The sequence below is a fragment of the Rhinolophus sinicus genome, chromosome 13, assembly GCF_057876585.1.
Source record: "Rhinolophus sinicus isolate RSI-liver-muscle chromosome 13, RSI-T2T, whole genome shotgun sequence".
NCBI lineage: Eukaryota > Metazoa > Chordata > Mammalia > Chiroptera > Rhinolophidae > Rhinolophus > Rhinolophus sinicus.
The window spans coordinates 22,056,114-22,074,878 of NC_142513.1; the positions used below are offsets into that span (position 1 = coordinate 22,056,114).

Here is an 18,765-nt window from a genome sequence, read left to right on the forward strand (position 1 = left end):
GCTCAGGGCTGTGTAGTCAACAATAGTGTGAGGCCACAAGCCAGATGTGCACTGAGGCCACACGCCCCTCGGCACAGCACACCAGGCCGCCGTCTCCTCAGCTCCCCCGGGTGAGGATCAGCAAGTGGCAGAAGCCGGACACATTTCTACTCCAAGTTCATGTAGCCACTGTCTGGCCTGGTACAAACTAACGGTCCGGGGTACCAATACCTTTACGAAGTGGGAACTACTACCCTATTTAGGGATGGAAAAGCTGGCAGAGAGGCTAACTGCTCCAAGCACGGCGCTGGCCGGTAGCAGGGCCTATACTCAACCCACGGCCACGCGATGCCACCTCCCTGATGAGATGCAACTCCGGATCCTAATGCCACCTAAGCTCCCGCAGACTTAAGTGGACAGAGATTCTGTGACACGAAGGCACAAGTACACATTCTCACCACCAGGTGGCTGCCTAGACAGCACAGAGTCCCTTAAGCATTAAGTTCTCCAACCGCACCTGTACCAAACAGCAACACCACAAAACTGCAGCTTGGACGGCCCCAAAATGTGTCCCACCGCACATTAAGTCTATTTTCTCCAAGTCACAGGACACAAATTAATGGATACATATTTTAGTTCACTTTTACATTCTATTTTTTCACTTCTTCCGTATTTATATACTAAGCTAGTTTCTGACAAGCACAAAAGCATGTTTAAGTACCCCAGGTAAGTCTGAGGGCTGGAACTAAGAAGTCAACCCCTGCAGGCTGCCATCCACCATCTCGATCAACTAGCATCAGACCCCACCTTGTGCCAGCCCCTCCCTCACCGCTGCCTGCCGCTGAGCAGAGGTGCTCAGTTGACGGCTTTTCAAGGTTGGGAACTGTTCACCCTCCCCACAGATCAGCCATTAGGAAGCTCTTGGGCAACAGCCTCCGTCTCAGTGAGGCAGTTGGGATGAGCACCCTGATCAGTTTCATTAGATTTCTGCCTCGGGTGCACGTGGTGGGAAGGTACGTACGTCACGTCAGGCAGTCTGCACCTGTGAAACTGACAAGCCGTGCCTTTCGGATGCACCTCACAAGAGCTCCTTACACAACAGAAGCTCCAGAGCCAGCTCCAGAGCCGGCGCTTGCTCCTTCAATCCAGCTTCTGCACTCCAGCCTGGCCTTCCCACCCCAGCAGGGCAGCCACAGAAGATGACTGAGACCACAGTGCAGGTTGTACAGGTTTATTTTTCCAATACCACGAGACATACAAGAGCAGTGCTTTCCCTGGGCAGCCCCATGGACCAGATCAGTTTCACTGTACCCTAGAGTGGCCCCAAGGTCACAGCAGAAGGAAGAGGAGGATCAAGCAGGCTTGGGCCTCTGCTCCCTATCTTTGGTAAACAGACGCTTGAAGTTGACAACTTGGACTTGGCCAATACTGCATTGAAATCACCACATCATTGCCAACTTCTCACTCATGCTTCAGAGGACAAAAATGCCACATTGGATGGAATGGGGGGTTGGGGGGAAGAGGGGGAGGACCTTTCAGATGAACTGAGACCTGCTTAAGTCATACTAGTTTTATACTTCACACAGAAGCACTCGCACAGGGAGACTGAAGTTAAACAAGGACTCTCAACTATGCAACAAGTCGAGGGACGAGAAATAAGGCAGGAAGCAGGGTGAGGGAAGACAACTATGGAGACATCTATTTGTTAGAAATGTGTTGGAAGAGGCAGGCAACAGGCCTGGCTGTTTCTTCCCCAACCTGTTGTCAAAAGTATGCCAAAAGGAGCCCTGTGGCCCCCGGAGAGCTCGGTCCCAGGTATTGCTGACAGGTGGGCTGGCCCTGGAGCCAGGTCTGGAAGCTCCACCTGGGGGCTGCCCAGGGCACTCACCCTTGAATCCAGAAGCACTTAACACGGGAGGTGTGGTTTGTCACTGGCAGCAAGCAGCCAGTGAAGGTTGGAGAAGAGATGTGAGGAGTGAGCGAGCAGGCAGGCTGCAGCAGAGCCCTGTCACAGGTCACCGGGCCAACCTAGCAGGTGACAGGTCACTCCCTCTACCCTCAGGTCAGGCAGCACAGCATGCAGTGGCTCCGACACAGGTGGAGAGAAGTCAATTACACCACTTTAATGCAATGACGCCCAAGACGTAAAGTAAGGGAGAGACGATCATGTTCTCTGTACAATACATCCATTTACAGAATCGGCCAGTACTGTGTACAACATATAAATACATGATAAAACATCAGAGGTGCATAGAGCATACTTACAGAAGCCAAAAAATTCACTTTATACATCCAAGGGTAGAGTTAAAAATATAAAAATAAGAAACACACACTGCTTTGAAATGTAAAATGAGTTTCACATACACAGGTGTGTGGAGATGCCCGCTCCCAGAGTCCAACGTGACAGGGAGGGTGTCAGGCAGACGCATCCACCTGCCAAACATCTGGACATCTGACTGACAAGGTCTAGAGATGGCATTTTAAGAAGAAAGACAACCCTCTGCCCGACCCCACTGTCCAAGCAGGTCTATTCAAGGTTCCAAAAGCTCCTGTGGCCAGTGGCTTGTACCGAGACAGCAAAGTCCCAACTCTGCTTCAGCAACAAAACCAAAGGTCAAACTGGCTCCACCAACTGGCTGGGCCCCTGAGGTCAGCAGGTGCTCGAGCCCCCTGGTGGGCACTGCTGGGAGTTACTTAACCCTGTGCTGGTCCTTCCCCAATCATCAGCTCCCCAGTAGAAGGAAAGATGGCAGCAGGGAGGGGGCAGTGGAAGACTGACATTTCTACTCAGTTCGGGTAGGTTAGTTCCCTTAGTGGAGAACACAACCTTCTTTCTTCAGTTTCAAGTCCCTCTGGGTGTCAAACAGGCTCCCCACACCACATACCAGGCTCTGTCTGCGGGAGAGCTGGGGTGGCAGCCCAATGAGTCGCCCTTCGAGAAACCTTCCAGCAAGACCAGAAGGCTGGTAAGTGAGCGAGCCTCCTAGCACTATCAATTTCAGGGCGAGGCAAGAGCGCTCCTGCCTAGAGACAGAGTCTATTATATCAATGATATTCTGTATGCAGACTTAAGCTCATTATCAAAATACACACTAAATATACACCTTTCCCATGGCCATAATTTATTATCTCACCACAAGGCACAATACACAGAGCTTGGAGGGCCCGATACAGTCATCGTGACAGAACGCGCCGCAGCCCTGGCACATGATCATGGCTTTCAGGCTGCACGCACACTGGAGCGAGATGCTCTCCACTGTGCTGCTGTCGGTGAACATCTGCAAGGAGAGCGACGCGCTGTGGCTCGCACCAAAGTTTGCTTTGTGGCTCAGCTGCACCACGCTCCCAGCAAGGCCTTTGGGAAAGGCAGGGGCGCTGGAGGAGTAATTAAAGCTGGTGGAACTTAGCTGGAGTCTGGCAAGCTTCCCATAAAATGCCTGTTTGATGTTGAGTTGGGAGGGGACAGAAGGCTCCAGAGGCTGGCTGAGCCCTTTCCCAGGCTCTCGGGGCAATTTCCAGAAGGGCAAGTCAAGGACAAAGGGCATGGCTTGCAGGCGGCCCCCCAGCTCCCGAGGGCCCGGCCCGGCTGTGTGTGTGTTCCCCGCCTTCGCCTGGCCAGGCCCCCCCACAAACGTCTTCTCACTCTTGATGCTGCCAACGGAGGCAGGCGGTGGCTTTGGAGCCCTGTCTTCTCGCGCAGTCTGTACCCCACCAGACACAGAGTTTTTACCCAACTTTCTACTGGGAAAAGCAGGAGGGGCATCCGCGGGTACTGGCGCTGGCTCCACAGGCCTGGGGCACTGAAGGGCTGCAGGCGCATTCATAGAGCCAAAGAGCTTCTTCCCTTGGCCCCCAGCACTGTTCTGCTCACCCAGGGCCTGACCTGTCTGATTGGGACCCAAGGAGATCACACTGGGAGATGAGAAACAAGGGACTCGCGAGGTAGTGAGATTTTCTGGACTTCTGCCTGGGGCAGCATTTGAATTACTGCACTGGGACAAGTCGCGGGCTTCCTTCTGTTCTTCAAAACTAAAGGGGGAGAACTGCTCTTTGGAATCCACTTCTACTTTCCCAGAGGCAGCTGTCGGATTTGTCACTGGGTATAGGGAGTCTAAACTTGGGACTGTCTTGGAAATCTTTTGGGGCGCGCCAGGAGCCTGGGTGGCCTCCAGCCTCACAAGACCAGTACTTGCTTCAAGACTGTCGGGTAGAAGAGGTTCCTTCAAAGCTCTTAAAGAACTGGGGCTGCTCCTGCCAACCACACAACTGTTTTCTCCAGGATCTTGCAAAGATCCCAACCCCTGCTCTTTCGTAACTGGGAATCGTGGGGGTTCGGGTTTGCTGCCACTGAGGGCTGGAGGGAGAACCTTCTCTAGGGGCAAGTTGCCCTGCAGCAACTGCATCACAAGTGGGTTAGTGGCCTCTACTGAGGACCCAGGTCTGCCCAGGGACGTGGGCTTTGGCTGGTACTCAGTACTGGCCAGCAGCAGGGAGTCTGGTATCTTTTGGGGTACTGCACATACGCGAGACACCCAGCTCTGAGGAGCCAGCATCCTGTCTGTCCTTGTAACCAGACTCAGGTCACCATTCACCTTGGAGAGCGAGGCAGAGTCCTTCCTGTCACGTTTCTCCTCCTTGTCCACGGCCGAGGCTCTCTTCGTCACTGTGGCTTCTCTGGGGTCAGCCTCACTGCTATCCTCGGAGAGGTGGCCTTCAAAGTCAGAGGCTGTGTCTGTGGACTCGCTGTGAGGACTCAGTGCTTCAGAGTCACCATTGATTTTCAGCTTTTCAACGTCTACCTGTTTGCAGTCGCGGCCAGCACTGTCGATGCACCCCCGAGACGGCACTGTCCAGAGTGAGGAACAATTGTCGGGGAGCTCTAGACCCTCTTCAGCTGTCAAACCCTCCGGCAATGCGGGAATAAGGGGAGCAGCCTTCTCCCACTCTCCTCCGACCTGGGCCTCAACAGATGGGACACTGTCCGAGTCTGATTCGGGCTGTCCCACTGCCTTGTCATTTGACAGGCCAGGTATCCAAGGAACAGCACCATCCAAGATGAGAGCCTTGGTTTTCAAGTCTTCTTGTCTAGAAGCACTTTCCCTCATGGGTGGGCACAAGTCACCAAGTCCTAATTTGTCATCAAATTGACTGTCCTGTAGGCAACCAACCGATGACAATTCGGGGGCAGAAGTGGGGGTCACGTTCACAGGATCCTTCATGGCTGGATTACTGTCACCGTCCAGAGCCTGGCCGGTTTCTGCTCCTACTACAACACCCCCCACCAGAGACTGAACAGGACCATTCTCTGTGGGACGAGTCAGTCCTTGCTCCTCATTAGCCTTTTCCCAAGAAGTGGCACAAGACTCACCCTCAGTTCTAATATCCAGATGCAATACAGGCTGCTCGACTAATCTCTCAGGTGCTGGGGTTTTGGAGGACAGCGGAGGCAAAGCCTGGCACGGCTGGTCCCCAGTGGGAGCAATTGGGAGTTGGGAGACATCTTCCAGGCCGCTTGTGAGGACGGGCACCCCTTGTAGTGGGCAGCTCTCCTCCTCTCTGAGAGGAGCCAGGTCCTCTCTCCTGGCTCTGGGTGCGGCAGTTTCAGCCTGGGCGTGCTCCCCGTTTAGAGGATGAAGCGGCAGTAGTTGTGTTCGCTGTAGATCTGACGCACACTCTCGAGGGGTGCTCGGGGCTCCCCTGGGCTCAGGGTGGCCACAGGCCTCACCACCATCACCACTGCTGCGGCCTCTGCCACCTCCCTCATCGGTGGCCCTGCTGCAACCTCCACCCGGGCCACCCCCCCCTCCGATGGCAGTGGTGGCCGCCTCTCGATGGCAGTGGTGGCCTCTCGCCCCTCGGACCTGCAGAGCACGGGCTTTAATGTCTGCAAGGGTCCTGGCGCTAGTCCAGCCGCGGCAGGAGGACTCCGGGATGGGGACGATGCGGGGACATATCTGGTAAGTGGGCTGACCTTTAACCACCCAGGGTGGTTTGATACGTGAAAGTTGAATCTGCAAGAGAAGAATGAGAGAACAGTTTTCAGTGACTGGGTGTTTGGACCTAGGCACTGTAAAGCTAAACTGAAATTCTAGTAGCTTATGGGTCACGGACTAAAGAATCATATCATTTTCCTTCAAAATGAAACAGTCATGGTAAAATGGCGGCCCACAATACCACACCAATCTGAGAAGGCTCTGCTCAAGGGCCTTCTCTCGTCTACACTGAATTTCCAGTGGGACTGTGCGAATCACTACACAAAGAATCTAACGCCACCTAGTAAAAGATTAAAAAAACCCCACAGGATTCTGATCTCTAGACATAACTTCACCAGAGTGAACAAACAAGTGAGGCAGAAAAGACCCTCATCCCCTTGATCATCAAGTTGGTCTCAGGAATGGCTCTCTTGTGGAGGGCTCTACACGCCCACAAAATCAACACAAGGGCCAAAGGGGCTCCACAAATCTGGCCCTCAAGGGGAACGTGGCCCCAGGGCAGCCAAGAATCAAACAGCTTCCTACCCGGATGGGCGGGACTTTGGGTTCCTCTTTGGTGGGCTGTGGCTTTTCGGTGTGAACACTTTCAATTGTGTTACGAAAGGACTGACGATCTTCAAGCCGGGGCTTCTTTTCGGGAAAGGACGCAGAGGCCGCCTGCTCAAAGGATTTCCTCTTCTGATCCTTGGGGTCCTGATCCCCAGTCTCCTGAGGCAAGCTGGGAATTCTGTCTGGAGACGCAGAGGCCCGAGCCAGGTCATCCAGATTGGTCTGGATCCGAGAAGCCCCCGTTTCCGCTGTGAATTCAGGACCCTCAGGGTCAGGCGCTGCAGAGGACGTGCTGGGCAAGTGGGGGCTGCCCACTCCAGCTGAGTCAATCTTAGCCTCTCCATCCTTGTAGAGAGGGATGTCTGGTGCCACCGATTGTGTGTCTTTAGCAAGCCCTCCTTGTTCTGGCTCCTGTTTTTTGTACAGATTCCTTCTGGCTCTGGTTCGGAGATCTGGCCGAGAGCGTTTCTTGAAATGCCCATCTCGCTGCCGAGTGGCTGGACCACGTTGTGGCCGTGCTGATTCTCCTGGGACACGCAAGTCACTCTTGATTTCAGCCTCCTCCTTGCCCACGTTCTGCTGCAACAACTCTTCTCTGGTCAAACCCAATCTGCAAAGCAAACTCACACCATCAGTTACAGAGCAGAGAGGGCATGTTCACTTTATTTCTATGGGCAACGCACACCCAGATGTCAGATAGCTCAGAACCAAAAAAATCTGCATGGTGTGTAACACTAATTATAGGAAAACCTCTGGGAGCTTCCGTATGATTGGCATTAAGCTAAATGAGCACAGTCACTGCGATCTCTACATTCTCGTCCAAATAGAAACATGCATGGCTGTGAGAACATCTGCCTCTATTCCCCCAAAAGCCCAGACCAGCACTCACAGCAACCAAGTGCCTTACTTCTGTCCATAGTAGTCTTCAAAGAACTTTTCTTTCCACTGTTCTACCTTCTTTTCCTTCTCCATTTCCTGTCGTATCCTGACTTGCATCTCATGAGTGAATTCGCCTGGAGAGAAACAAAAATTTTTTGAGTGCATGCATTCAGGATAGTCATGTCTGTCATATGGAAAGCCAAATCTTGCAATTCTACCTCATCAGTTTTCAAAATACATGTGACTTTGGTGAGTTTAGAGATCTTTTTTTAACCTCTATGTCCTTGAGAGGATTTCTCACATCATGCTTCCGCAGGATACAACTAACATGTCTATTATAAGGAAAATTTATTCTTCCCTAGGGTGATTAGTCATTCAAGAGCAAGCAACACATTGTTTAGAAAAGCAAAATAAACAAACAAAAAACCACTCTTGCTGTGCAGAAAAAAAGTTAACCTAGCAGGCCTGATTGCTTATCTTTAGAAAGGCCTGCTTACAAGGTTGGCCCTTGGCTGACACCTGGGAACCTGTATTTCGGGAGGGTTCCCACTCCCCTAATGTGAACGGCTCACTGTGCCTAAACTGTTGCTGCGAACAAGACGGTTTATGGGGAGCACCTCCTCTCCTCTGGGGAATCTGGAATTCGGGTATGTACCAGGCACACGCATACTACATGATCAGCTCCCAGTAAAAACCCTGGGTACCAAGTCTTTAGCAAACTTCCCTGGCAGACCATGCACGTGTGTTGTCACAAGTCGTTGCTGGGGGAATGGAGCACACCCTGTGTGTGATTCCACTGGGAGAGGACCTTGGAAGCCTACACGTGCTTTCCCTGCACTTTCCCCCAGGCCTCTTTTCCCTTCGCCGACTTTGCTCTGTATTCTTCCACTGTAATAAATTACAGCCATGAAGACGACTCTATGCTGAGTCCTCCTAGTGAATCATCAAACCTGGAGGGGGACTCGGGGACCTCTCAACACATTCCCCTTGTAGCTTTGCACAGAATTAAATTAGGAGAAGCTAACCTCCAAGTGGCAATGTCTAAAAGCAGAGTATCTGCTCAATGCCACGGTGCTCTTCACTCCACCCATCCAGACAACACCATGCTTCCTGGAAAGAATAGGAGTTGCCAGTTTTGGTGATGAAGAGGTGATGCAGATGGATACACACACAAAATAGTGAAAGCCCCAACAGCTGTCATTTCTGTAGAGCTCTGGAGCACATTAACACCTGCCACATCTATTAGTCATGTGAGGAAAGCCTGCCTTATACTAAAAATCCCTTGGGAAAAAAAGATTGGTGAAAATGAGTGTTTGGGTTTTAAGTACCAAGAGACAAGGGACACCACCTATGGCAGGTACCTTTGAAGCCATCTGAGGTGAGAATTTGTACTCACCATCAGCCAGGCGTTCCCGCCAGCTCTGAGCCGCATGGGTGAAAAACTCGTTATTCAGTGCACTGCTGCTGAGACGCAACAGGCCATCGGTCCCCACCTAGAAGGATCAGCAAATAACTCAATCAATTAGAACCTCAGAAAGACAATAGAAGCTCCCCCAGAGAGAAGCAAAGGGGAGGCTACCCATCCGTACCTGTCTGTCCACTTCAGGCAGCAGGAAGAGGAGCTGCTGCTGGAAGTGGGGTGGCAGGGCGTGGAAGGTCCGCGAGTTTATCAGGGCCCGGAGGTTGGTGTTAACAAGAATGGACCCAGGTGTTTCAAAATCTATCTCTTCCCCTCTGTTGCGCTTCATTTGACCTGTGATGTTGGAAGCAGTAAAAAACAAGGTATAGATTTTCACCTTAAGAGAAAAGCAAATGCTAACTAAGGGGAAAAACTTGGGTGGCAGCACCCAAGCGACCAAGAATTTATCTGCACACAATCTGCTTAATTGCCCAGCCCACCCTAACCTGTAATTCTTTCCAGGTTACTGTCACTGCCATCAAACCTAAGCGAACATTTGGGCTTGCATCCTTTCAGACAACTCTGCAGCAAGCTGTGTCACAGCCTGAAGAGGACACTCTTTTCACAGAAAATCAGGCAGGGGGCAGGCTCTGACCTTCCCTCCAAAGCTGGAGAACAAGTTCCACAAAGCCAACTGGAGAAATGATGGCAGCTATCTAAAAGCAAATCTCGTTAGTGTTCGACAGGACAATCTGCAGAAGCCTTCGTGAATGAGCGAGACAGGTATGACCTCCATGCAGAAAGGTACTAAGGGTTGTTTAAAGCCTACTGAAATGTTCATACCTTTCACGGAAGCCTCAGCAAATGTTACTTTTATTTATTTTTTTAAGTCACTAAGAATAGAGACCCATGAGACCTTAGATTAAGCACTGCTGATAAGCTGGAAAAACAGCAAGGGAAACAACCTAGCTCACATCTGGGCAATGGTTTATTCTAATTTTCAGAAGCCAAGGCTAGTCCTCTTAATGGTTTCCTGTGGCCCATCTACATACAACCAGCATGTGGGCTCTGAGAAATAAACCCAGAAATAGCAACAGCAAACTGGCCTTGCAAGCAGCTCCACTGGGGGCGGGAGGTACACACTACTGAATTGGTTTGCATCCTCCAAATTCAACTTAGGCTTCCATTTAACATACTAACTAGGTTATAAAAAGGGGGGGAGGGGACATCTGACAGCGACTACAGATGTTCAGAACAAACGTGGCAGGATGCTACCAAAGAAAGAAAACGGACGTTGGAATTCTTCAGTGAGAAGCTCAGAAGCAATTTTCACTCACTTGCACACTAAGCAGTATCAAGGCAGGCACAGGCTGGGCCCTTACAGACATACAAGGGGTGATGTGGTGCCATCTCTGCCCGTAAGGAGCTCTCTGAGTCTAGCAGACAAGAGTTATACATGGAATAACCAAAACGCGAGGTAAAAACCAACAAGGGCCAACCAAGAAGTAAAAACAAACTGGTAAAAGGAGTAGAGCAGACTTCATCTTCTCACTAGGCCTGCAGGGGCCCTTTTTCCAGGCAGAGAAATGAGTGCCACGCCACTCACCTGTGGCCGGCTTCCGGAAGCCTCTCAGGAGCGGGGCAGGGTCCCGGGCGACCTCGGCCTGGCCACGAATAGCAGCGCTGCCCAGGGCCAGAGAGCCACTGCTGCTGCTGGATGGGCTGCCACTCTCGCCATCGGCGTGGCGGCCTGAGAACCCTGAAGGCATAGCATTTCACTGGTCAAAAGTACCACCCGCCGCACCCATGGCTCTGACAAGCTTCCTTCTCCCAGCTCTCCCTGAGATGCTGCCGGCACTACTGGGTGCTTCCGTGGCCCAGCCGTGGGCTGGCAGAGCTTACCACCTCATGGGCTGGCTTTCAAATATCATGTAAGAATGCCAAACCACTGCCTTAGTTTGCACAGCACTACAGCTTTTACAAAGCACTTGCACACTCCTTCACTGGGCCCTCAGGACTGCCCTGAGGCAAAAGGGAGGGCCCAGCAGAGCCCAGCACCGGGACCTCGGGCAGGTCTCATCACCACGCTGCTGCCTCCAGGAGAGGGTCTCCCGACTCCTCTGGCCTCACACTACCGACGGCAGAAACTGCTGCTAGAGAGGGGCAGGTTCCCAGGACCGGAGGAAGGAGCACCACGGTCACGAGCTTACACATACATACCTGATGCAGATTCCACGTGGGCCCCGTTTACCTTCAGAGGAGTCAGCACAACTCGAGGCAGCATGACCCCGGTCTTTTTCTTTGGCTTGTTTGCCTATATTCCCAGCGGGGATAACAGAAAGAGCCTGAGTCACCTGCAGGGCCGCAGCAGCGCTCCCTCTGGCCGCGTCTCCACTCACTATCTTATAAAAACAAGAGTTCGTATCCAACTAGTTGAGGCAGGTATTGCCGACGGCAGCACTGACTGATGTCATGGAGCCATCACCCGGAGACATGGATGCGTGGACCCGTGCCGAGCATCACCCAAGCTGAAGAGAAGCCGTCATTATCCCCCAGGTCCCAAAGCTAGAGTGGAAGGGCCATAACTCAAACCACTGACCCTCAGGCTCGCGCTCTCCCCACTCTACACCATGCTTTACTTTTCCCTGGATGTTGCCATGTTTGTCATAAAAACAAACAAAATTATCCAGCCACGGTGAAGAGAAAAAACAAATTACTCTGCTCTCAGATCTAGGACCCACTGTTCCTACTGCCCCCTTCAAGTGGTACTACCGGACGGGCCAAACTGATTTTCTCCACTCTTCAAACATGCTCCCAGTTAACTGCACGAGGGAGAGTCCTGTCTTGTGACCGGCCTCACTTATCCCCCCGGCTAGTCACCAACCCTCCTCCCTACCTGTGAGGAAGCTCTATAGCTGTCCCTGGGATTGGAAAGAGGCCGACTCTGAGATTCTGTAGAACAGGATGCATTTGAAGATGTTTCATCAAGAGATACTGGAAGAGAGGGAGATAACGGTTAGTCCCTAACAATTACTTGCAGCTCCTCACCCAGCTTGTTAGGACACTCACCGTCATTTTCACCACTCACAGTGCTGGTTTCATTAGATCCACAGCTCTCCACATCGGCTGTGTCCTCTGGCTCCTCTCCCTCCACGGCAGTGGGATTTCGAGACCACTGCAGGGCATCCTTCTGTGACAGGAAGGGAAACTCGGGTAAGCAGAACCCTACACATCCTGCAAGCACTGGAGTCATCCCTAACTGTGTACTGCTTTCCCCTGCCAACGGACCTTTCTCAGCAAGTTCTTTTCATACATACATTTCATTCATACATCAAGAAAGTTAGATATGATTTTGCATTCAATCATTCATTAAACATTTATGGGGTGCCTCCCGTAAGTTACACCATGCTAGTTCCTAGGGGGAGAGCAGGGATATCAGGAGGGTGAAACAGGGCCCTGCCCTCAAGGAGCTCAACTGAGTAGGGAAGAAAATCAAATCTATTACATTACAAAGCACAGTGAAAGAGGTATACAGAGAGCTGCAGCAGCCCAGAAGAGGGGGCGTCTAAGCCATTAAGTTTGAGGAAAGGGCATGGAGTACAGAAAGCAAGGATAAGGGACGTAAGGCTTCCAAGGAGACATGTTGCCTGAGCTAAGTTTTAAAAGTTAGCAAGTAGGCAAATAGGCTGGCAGTGGGAAGACAAGAGGGGGTTCTAGATAACGGGATGAGTAAATGTGGAAGAATATTCCAAACTCAAGGAAACTGCAGATTTCAGTAGGCACGTGGCGAGTTGGATATGAGAAGGGGCTAGAGATTGCGCTAGCAAGAGTGTAGATAATAAGACACTGTGCAGGGGGCCGGCCAGGTGGCTCAGGCGGTTGGAGCTCCGTGCTCCTAACCTCCTAACTCCGAAGGCTGCCGGTTCAATTCCCACATGGGCCAGTGGGCTCTCAACCACATGGTTGCCAGTTTGATTCCTCGAGTCCTGCAAGGGATGGTGGGCAGCGCCCCCTGCAACTAAGGTTGAACATGGCACCTTGAGCTGAGCTGCCGCTTAGCTCCCAGATGGCTCAGTTAGTTGGAGTGCGTCCTCTCAACCACAAGGATGCCGGTTAGACTCCCACAAGGGATGGTGGGCTGTGCCCCCTGCAACTAGCGACGGCAACTGGACCTGGAGCTGAGCTGCGCCCTCCACAACTAAGATTGAATGGACAACAACTTGACTTGGATAAAAGCCCTGGAAGTACACACTGTTCCCCAGTAAAGTCCTGTAGTCCTGTTCCCCTTCCCCAATAAAATCTTTAAAAATAAATAAATAAATAAGACACTGTGCACTGAGGGATTAAGACTTTCACTGCTTTCGGAGTTTCTGAAGGACATTAGGGAAATGATCTGAGTTTTAGGAATTTCATTCTGTTAACCCTGGGAAGTCTGGAGGTAGGAAGAAGAATTAGACTATGACAGAAGAAAAATGATGAAGACCTAAACTAAAGTAAGATAATGGAGACAAAGCTAGAGTATAGAGGAGAGCGCCACACCAAGTTTCATCTGCTAAATGCAACAGGCTCTGTTGTAGTTTCAAAATTAAACTCCACCCATTCCCAAGAAAAACTTAGAAACTACCTCACACCTTGAAACTAGGAAGGAGTAGGTAATTAATACTAAGACAGGAGTAATATTGAAGAAAGAGTAATACTGAGGGTTAGAGAGGAGGAGCACACATAATTTGGGGCAGGGAAGTCTTCTTCTTTGAATAAAAATGTGTAAAGAAGGGTAGGTAAAAATCATGATTCTACCTCTTACAAATATACCAGAAATTTGTAAGGGAAATCCACAAAATTCTAATTCATCAATTTCATGGGTCCCTTAATCTACTAAGTTTTTCAGTAATTTATTTTCTTTACTTTAAGCCCAAATCAAGCTGACTTCAATTCATAAAAAAGAAAATGGCTTTTTAGATCTTAGTCTCTTTTCCCTACCTGCTGTAAATGCTCCTCAGACTCAAAAGCTAAAGAATACTTTTAGTATTAAGCTTGCAATTATGCTTATTAACTGCCATGTTCTTGGAATGATGCAACAAATTTACTCTCTGACCCCAGGGACAAACTAACATACACTACTCATTAATGAATAGAGAAGGCCTACTACAGTGGCAAAACTGACCCCAAAACTCCAGCTCTGGCAAGAGTGTGGGAACATTATGTATATACTGTTGGTGAGAGTGAAAATGGTATCGAAAGATTCAGAGGCTGCCACTGGGAAAACAAACTGTAAGCAATAATCTGAAAAATGTATGTACCCTTTAACCAAATACTTCTATTCCTGAGACTTAATAAAATTAAGATCCTCTGTTCAACAAGACACCATTAATGGAGTAAAAAGGGCAAGCTAGCCACAGAGTTGGAGGTATCTGCAACTCATATAAGCAATAAAGAACTTGTGTAGCCAGACCGTATAAATCAATAAGGAAAAGGAAACAAAGAAGAAAAACAGGCAAAAGATGGGAATCGGGCACTGCACTACAGAGGACATCCAAATGGCCAACATTCACATGAAAAGGCATTTAACCTAAGACACAAATAAAGCAAAAGGAAGACACAAAATAAAGCAAATTAAAACCACAACAAGGTAGCAACACTTAAGAAAGGCTAAAATTAAAGTTTAACAAAATACCACGTAGTGCTAGTGAGGATGTGGAACAGGTACCCCGAAAATGGATCCAACCATGTGAAAATATAGTTTGCATTATCTGGTACAGTTGAAAATACAAAGCTCCCAAGACCCAGTAATGTCAGTCCCTAACTGTGGATTCTCTAGAGAAATACATGGTGATGCACGTCAGAAAGCACAGAAGCTCACAGCAGCAGCCTTTGTGACTTGGGCTATAAACAACCCAAATGCCCATTGTCAGTAGAGTCAATACATGGTTAGGGTACTCAATAAATGGACATTATCAAATCATAAAAAATGAACAAACCACAATGACTCACAACAATATGGATGATTCTTAAAAACAATACACTGAATGAAACAAGCCAGGCACAAAAGAATGCATACTGTAATGATTCCATTTGTAAAAAGTTCAAAACCAGGCAAAACTAAACTATAGCATTGGTAATGCAAACACAGGTGGGAAACAATAAAGCAAGAAAATGACTTCCACAAAATCAGGATAGTAATTATCTTTAAGGGGACAAAGGGAGTTGTGACAGGGAAGGGGCTCGGGTGGAGGAGGGGCGGCTCTGGCTGGGGCCATGTTGGCCGTGGTGATCTGCGTGGCCATCACAAAGGTGTTTCCTTTATAATACAGGCGCACCTCAGATACTGCAGGTTCAGTTCCAGTCCACCGCAATAAAGCAATAAAAAGCCACAAATTTTTGCTTTCCCAACGCATATATATGTTTACACTACTTATACTGTAGTCTATTGAGTGTGCAATAACATTGTGTCTAAAAAAAACGAACATACCTGAATTAAAAATTACTTTATTGCTAAAAAATGCTAACCATCATCTGAGCCTTCAGCTAGTCGTAAGCACATTTTTTTTTTTTTTTAAATTGGGGAATGTTGGAGAACTGTGTTTCTCCAGGCCCCATCAGCTCCAAGTCATTGTCCTTCAATCTAGTTGTGGAGGGCGCAGCTCAGCTCCAAGTCCAGTCGCCGTTTTCAATCTTTGGTTGCAGGGGATGCAGCCCACCATCCTATGTGGGAATTGAACCGGCAACCCTGTTGTTAAGAGCTCACGTTCCAACCAACTGAGCCATCCGGCTGCCCCTCCGGAAGCTCAGCGGAAGCTCATTGTCTTCGATCTAGTTGTGGAGGGTGCAGCTCAATGGCCTATGGTGGGAATCGAACCCGCAACCCTATTGTTAAGAGCGTGTGCTCTAACCAACTGAGCCACCTGGCCGCCCCAGTTGTAAGCATTTTATTGATGGAGTCTTGCCACAATGTTGATGGCTGCTGACTGACCAGGGAGACGGTGGTTGAAAGTTGGGCTGGCTGTGGCAATTTCTTATAATAAAACAATGAAGTCTGAAGCATTGATGGACTCTGACTGACTCTTCCTGTCACAAATGACTTCTCTGCAGTATGTGATGCTGTTTGACAGCAGAACTTTCAAAATTAGAGTCAGTCCTCTCAAACCCTGCCACTGCTTTATTAACCAAATTTATGTAACAGTCTAAAATCCTCTGCTATCGTTTCAACAATCCTCACAGTATCTTCACCAGGAGTAGTTTCCATCTCAAACCACTTTCTTTGCTAATACATAAGAAGCAACTCCTCATCCGCTAAAATTTTATCATGAGATCGCAGCAATTCAGTCACATCTTCAGGCTCCACTTCTAACTCTAGTTCTCTTGCTGTTTCCACCACAGCTGCAGTTACTTCCTCCACTGAAATCTTGACTCCCTCAAAGTCATCCATGAGGGTTGGAATCAACTTCTTCCAAATTCCTGTTAATGTGGATATTGTGACCTCTACCCATGAATCATGAATGTTCTTAATAGCATCTATAATGGCGAATCCTTTCCAGAAGGCCTTCAGTTTACATTGCCCAGGTCCAACAGAGGAGAGGGCTCACTATCTATGGAAGCTTTAGCCTTACAAAATGTATTTCTTAATAAGACTTGAAAATCAAAATCACTCCTTGATTAGTGGGCTGCAGAATGGATATTGTGTTAACAGGCATGAAAACAACATTAATCTAGTACATCTCCATCAGAGCTCTCGGGAAACCAGGTACATTGTCAATGAGCAGTAATATTTTAAAAGGAATTTTTTTCCTGAGTAATAGGTGTCAACAGTGGACTTAAAATATTCAGTAAATCATGTTGTAAACAGATGTGCTGTCATCCAGGCTTTGTTCTTCCATTTATAGAACACAGGCAAAGTAGATTTAGCGTAATTCTAAGGGCCCTAGGATTTTCGGAATGGTAAATCAGCATTGGCTTTAACCTAAAATCACCAGCTGCATTAGTCCCTACAAGAGTCAGCCTATCCTCTGAAGCTTTGAAGCCAGGCATTGGCTTCTCAAGAACTCTCCAGCTATGGAAGTCCTGGATGGCATCTCCTTCCAAAATGAGGCTGTTTCGTCTACACTGAACGTGTTTGTTTAGTGGCGACGTCTTCATTAATTATCTTAGCTTGATCTTCTGGGTAACTTGCTGTCGCTTCTATATCAGCACTTGCTCTATCTTGCACTTTTATGTTATGGACATGGCTTCTTTCCTTAAACCTCATGAACCAAATTCTTTTTCTGCTGCTTCCTCACCTCTCTCAGTCTTCATAGAACCGAAAAGAATTAGGGCCTTGCTCTGAATTAGGCTTTGGCTTAAAGGAATGTTGTAGCTGGTTTAATATTCTATCCAGACTACTAAAACTTTCTCCATATCAGCAATAAGGCTGATACCATTTCTTATCATTTGTGTGTTCACTGGAATAGCACTTTTAATTTCCTTCAAGAACTTTTCCTTTGTATTCGCAACTTCACTAACCAGAGCAAGAGGCCTAGCTTGGCTTTTGACATGCCTTCCTCACTGAGCTTAATCAGATCTAGCTTTTGATTTAAAGTAAGAGACGTGCGACTATTCCTTTCACTCGAACACTTAAGAGATCACTGTAGGGTTATTAATGGGCCCAATTTCAATATTGCTATGTCTCAGGGAACAGGGAGGCCCAAGGAGAGGAAGAGATACTGGGGAACAGCCAGTACTGGTAGTCAGAACACACGTGACCTTTTATCAATTAAGTTCACTCTTACATGGGTGCAGTTCATGACAAGTCAAAACAATTATAATAGTAACATCACAGATCACTGGTCACAGATCACCATGACAAATATAATAAGGGGAAAGTCTGAAACATTGCAAGAATTACGCTGTTCGAAAAATGGCGCTATTATGGTAGACTTGCCGGATGCAGGTTTGCCATAAACCTTCAATTTGTAAAAACACACTATCTGTGAAGTGCAATAAAGTAAAGCACAATAAAACGAGTGTTTCTATAAAAGAACATTACCAGATAGCCATTTGAAATAAAGCTGTAGAATTGCTAATGAAAAGAAATGATGAAGCAGCAAGTGCATTAAGCAGTTCAATTCATACAGCATGATTCCACCATGTTTTTAAAAATAAAAATTGTGTGAATGTGTTTGCACAGGCAAAAGAGAAATATTCCCTAGGGTGTTAGCCATCAAGAACCACCTCCAGGTGGTGGAGCTGTGAGTACTTTACTTTCCTCTTGACTTTGGGTATTTTCTACAATTAATGTGTACTGTTTTTTGTGATCAAGAAAATAACATTTAAAAAGAAAAATTAAGGTGCTAAACGCTTCGCCAACAGCTAAGTCAAATTTCCTTCTTCTAGATCCCAGAGTCTAGGGGAAACGCAGTGATTATAAATCTCATTAATTAAACAGAGATACTGTCCACTCGTTCACAATTCAAACTACCCATTGTTTCTAAAGTCATACATTTTCAGTAAAAAGCAAACAGAAGAACAAATCTTTACAAAAAAGCAAGATTTGCAGTTCTGGTTCTGCATTTTATTGGATTGTTAATCTTTTCTTACAAATTCTAGAAGTTTGATACCATTAACTTTCCAAACATTATCTCTTGAAGTTTGACAAAAATGAAATGAGCTATTAAAAATTATAGGCACCAGAAAATATGCCCTAGGAGTCAAGATTTCACATGTTTTGTAAATATCTTTATATTTTCCATCAAGATTTTTGAAAAATAATTAACAGATAATGGGTGATCCTTCAGTAAGACCTGAATATATATATATATATATATATATATATATATATATATATATATATATATATAGGATATAAAAGACAATATTGGTATATTTGAATTGAACTGCACAGTAGATGGTAGGTTTGCATTAGTGTTAAATTTCCTGAGTGTGATAACTGTATTCTGCGTATGTAGGAGAACAGAATGCTGTTGGCTCAATGTA

The 18,765-nt window shown here is 47.8% G+C and overlaps 1 protein-coding gene across 2 annotated transcripts in view; it reads right to left on the reverse strand.

The window, feature by feature from the left end:
- Window positions 1-1,194: 1,194 nt before the first annotated feature.
- Window positions 1,195-18,765, reverse strand: part of ASXL1 (ASXL transcriptional regulator 1) — a 64,560-nt gene continuing 46,989 nt past the window's right edge. The window contains exons 4-12 of one of the 2 annotated variants that reach the window (XM_074318244.2): window positions 11,869-11,989; window positions 11,696-11,793; window positions 11,020-11,113; window positions 10,406-10,558; window positions 8,990-9,153; window positions 8,797-8,893; window positions 7,429-7,534; window positions 6,498-7,131; window positions 1,195-5,990 (exon numbers count right to left, since the gene is read on the reverse strand). In XM_074318244.2, the coding sequence (XP_074174345.2) occupies window positions 3,105-5,990; window positions 6,498-7,131; window positions 7,429-7,534; window positions 8,797-8,893; window positions 8,990-9,153; window positions 10,406-10,558; window positions 11,020-11,113; window positions 11,696-11,793; window positions 11,869-11,989 (4,353 nt within the window). In that variant the 3' untranslated portion in view covers window positions 1,195-3,104. The remainder of the gene's footprint in view (window positions 5,991-6,497; window positions 7,132-7,428; window positions 7,535-8,796; window positions 8,894-8,989; window positions 9,154-10,405; window positions 10,559-11,019; window positions 11,114-11,695; window positions 11,794-11,868; window positions 11,990-18,765) is intronic. The other variant, XM_074318243.2, reaches the window with a different exon arrangement.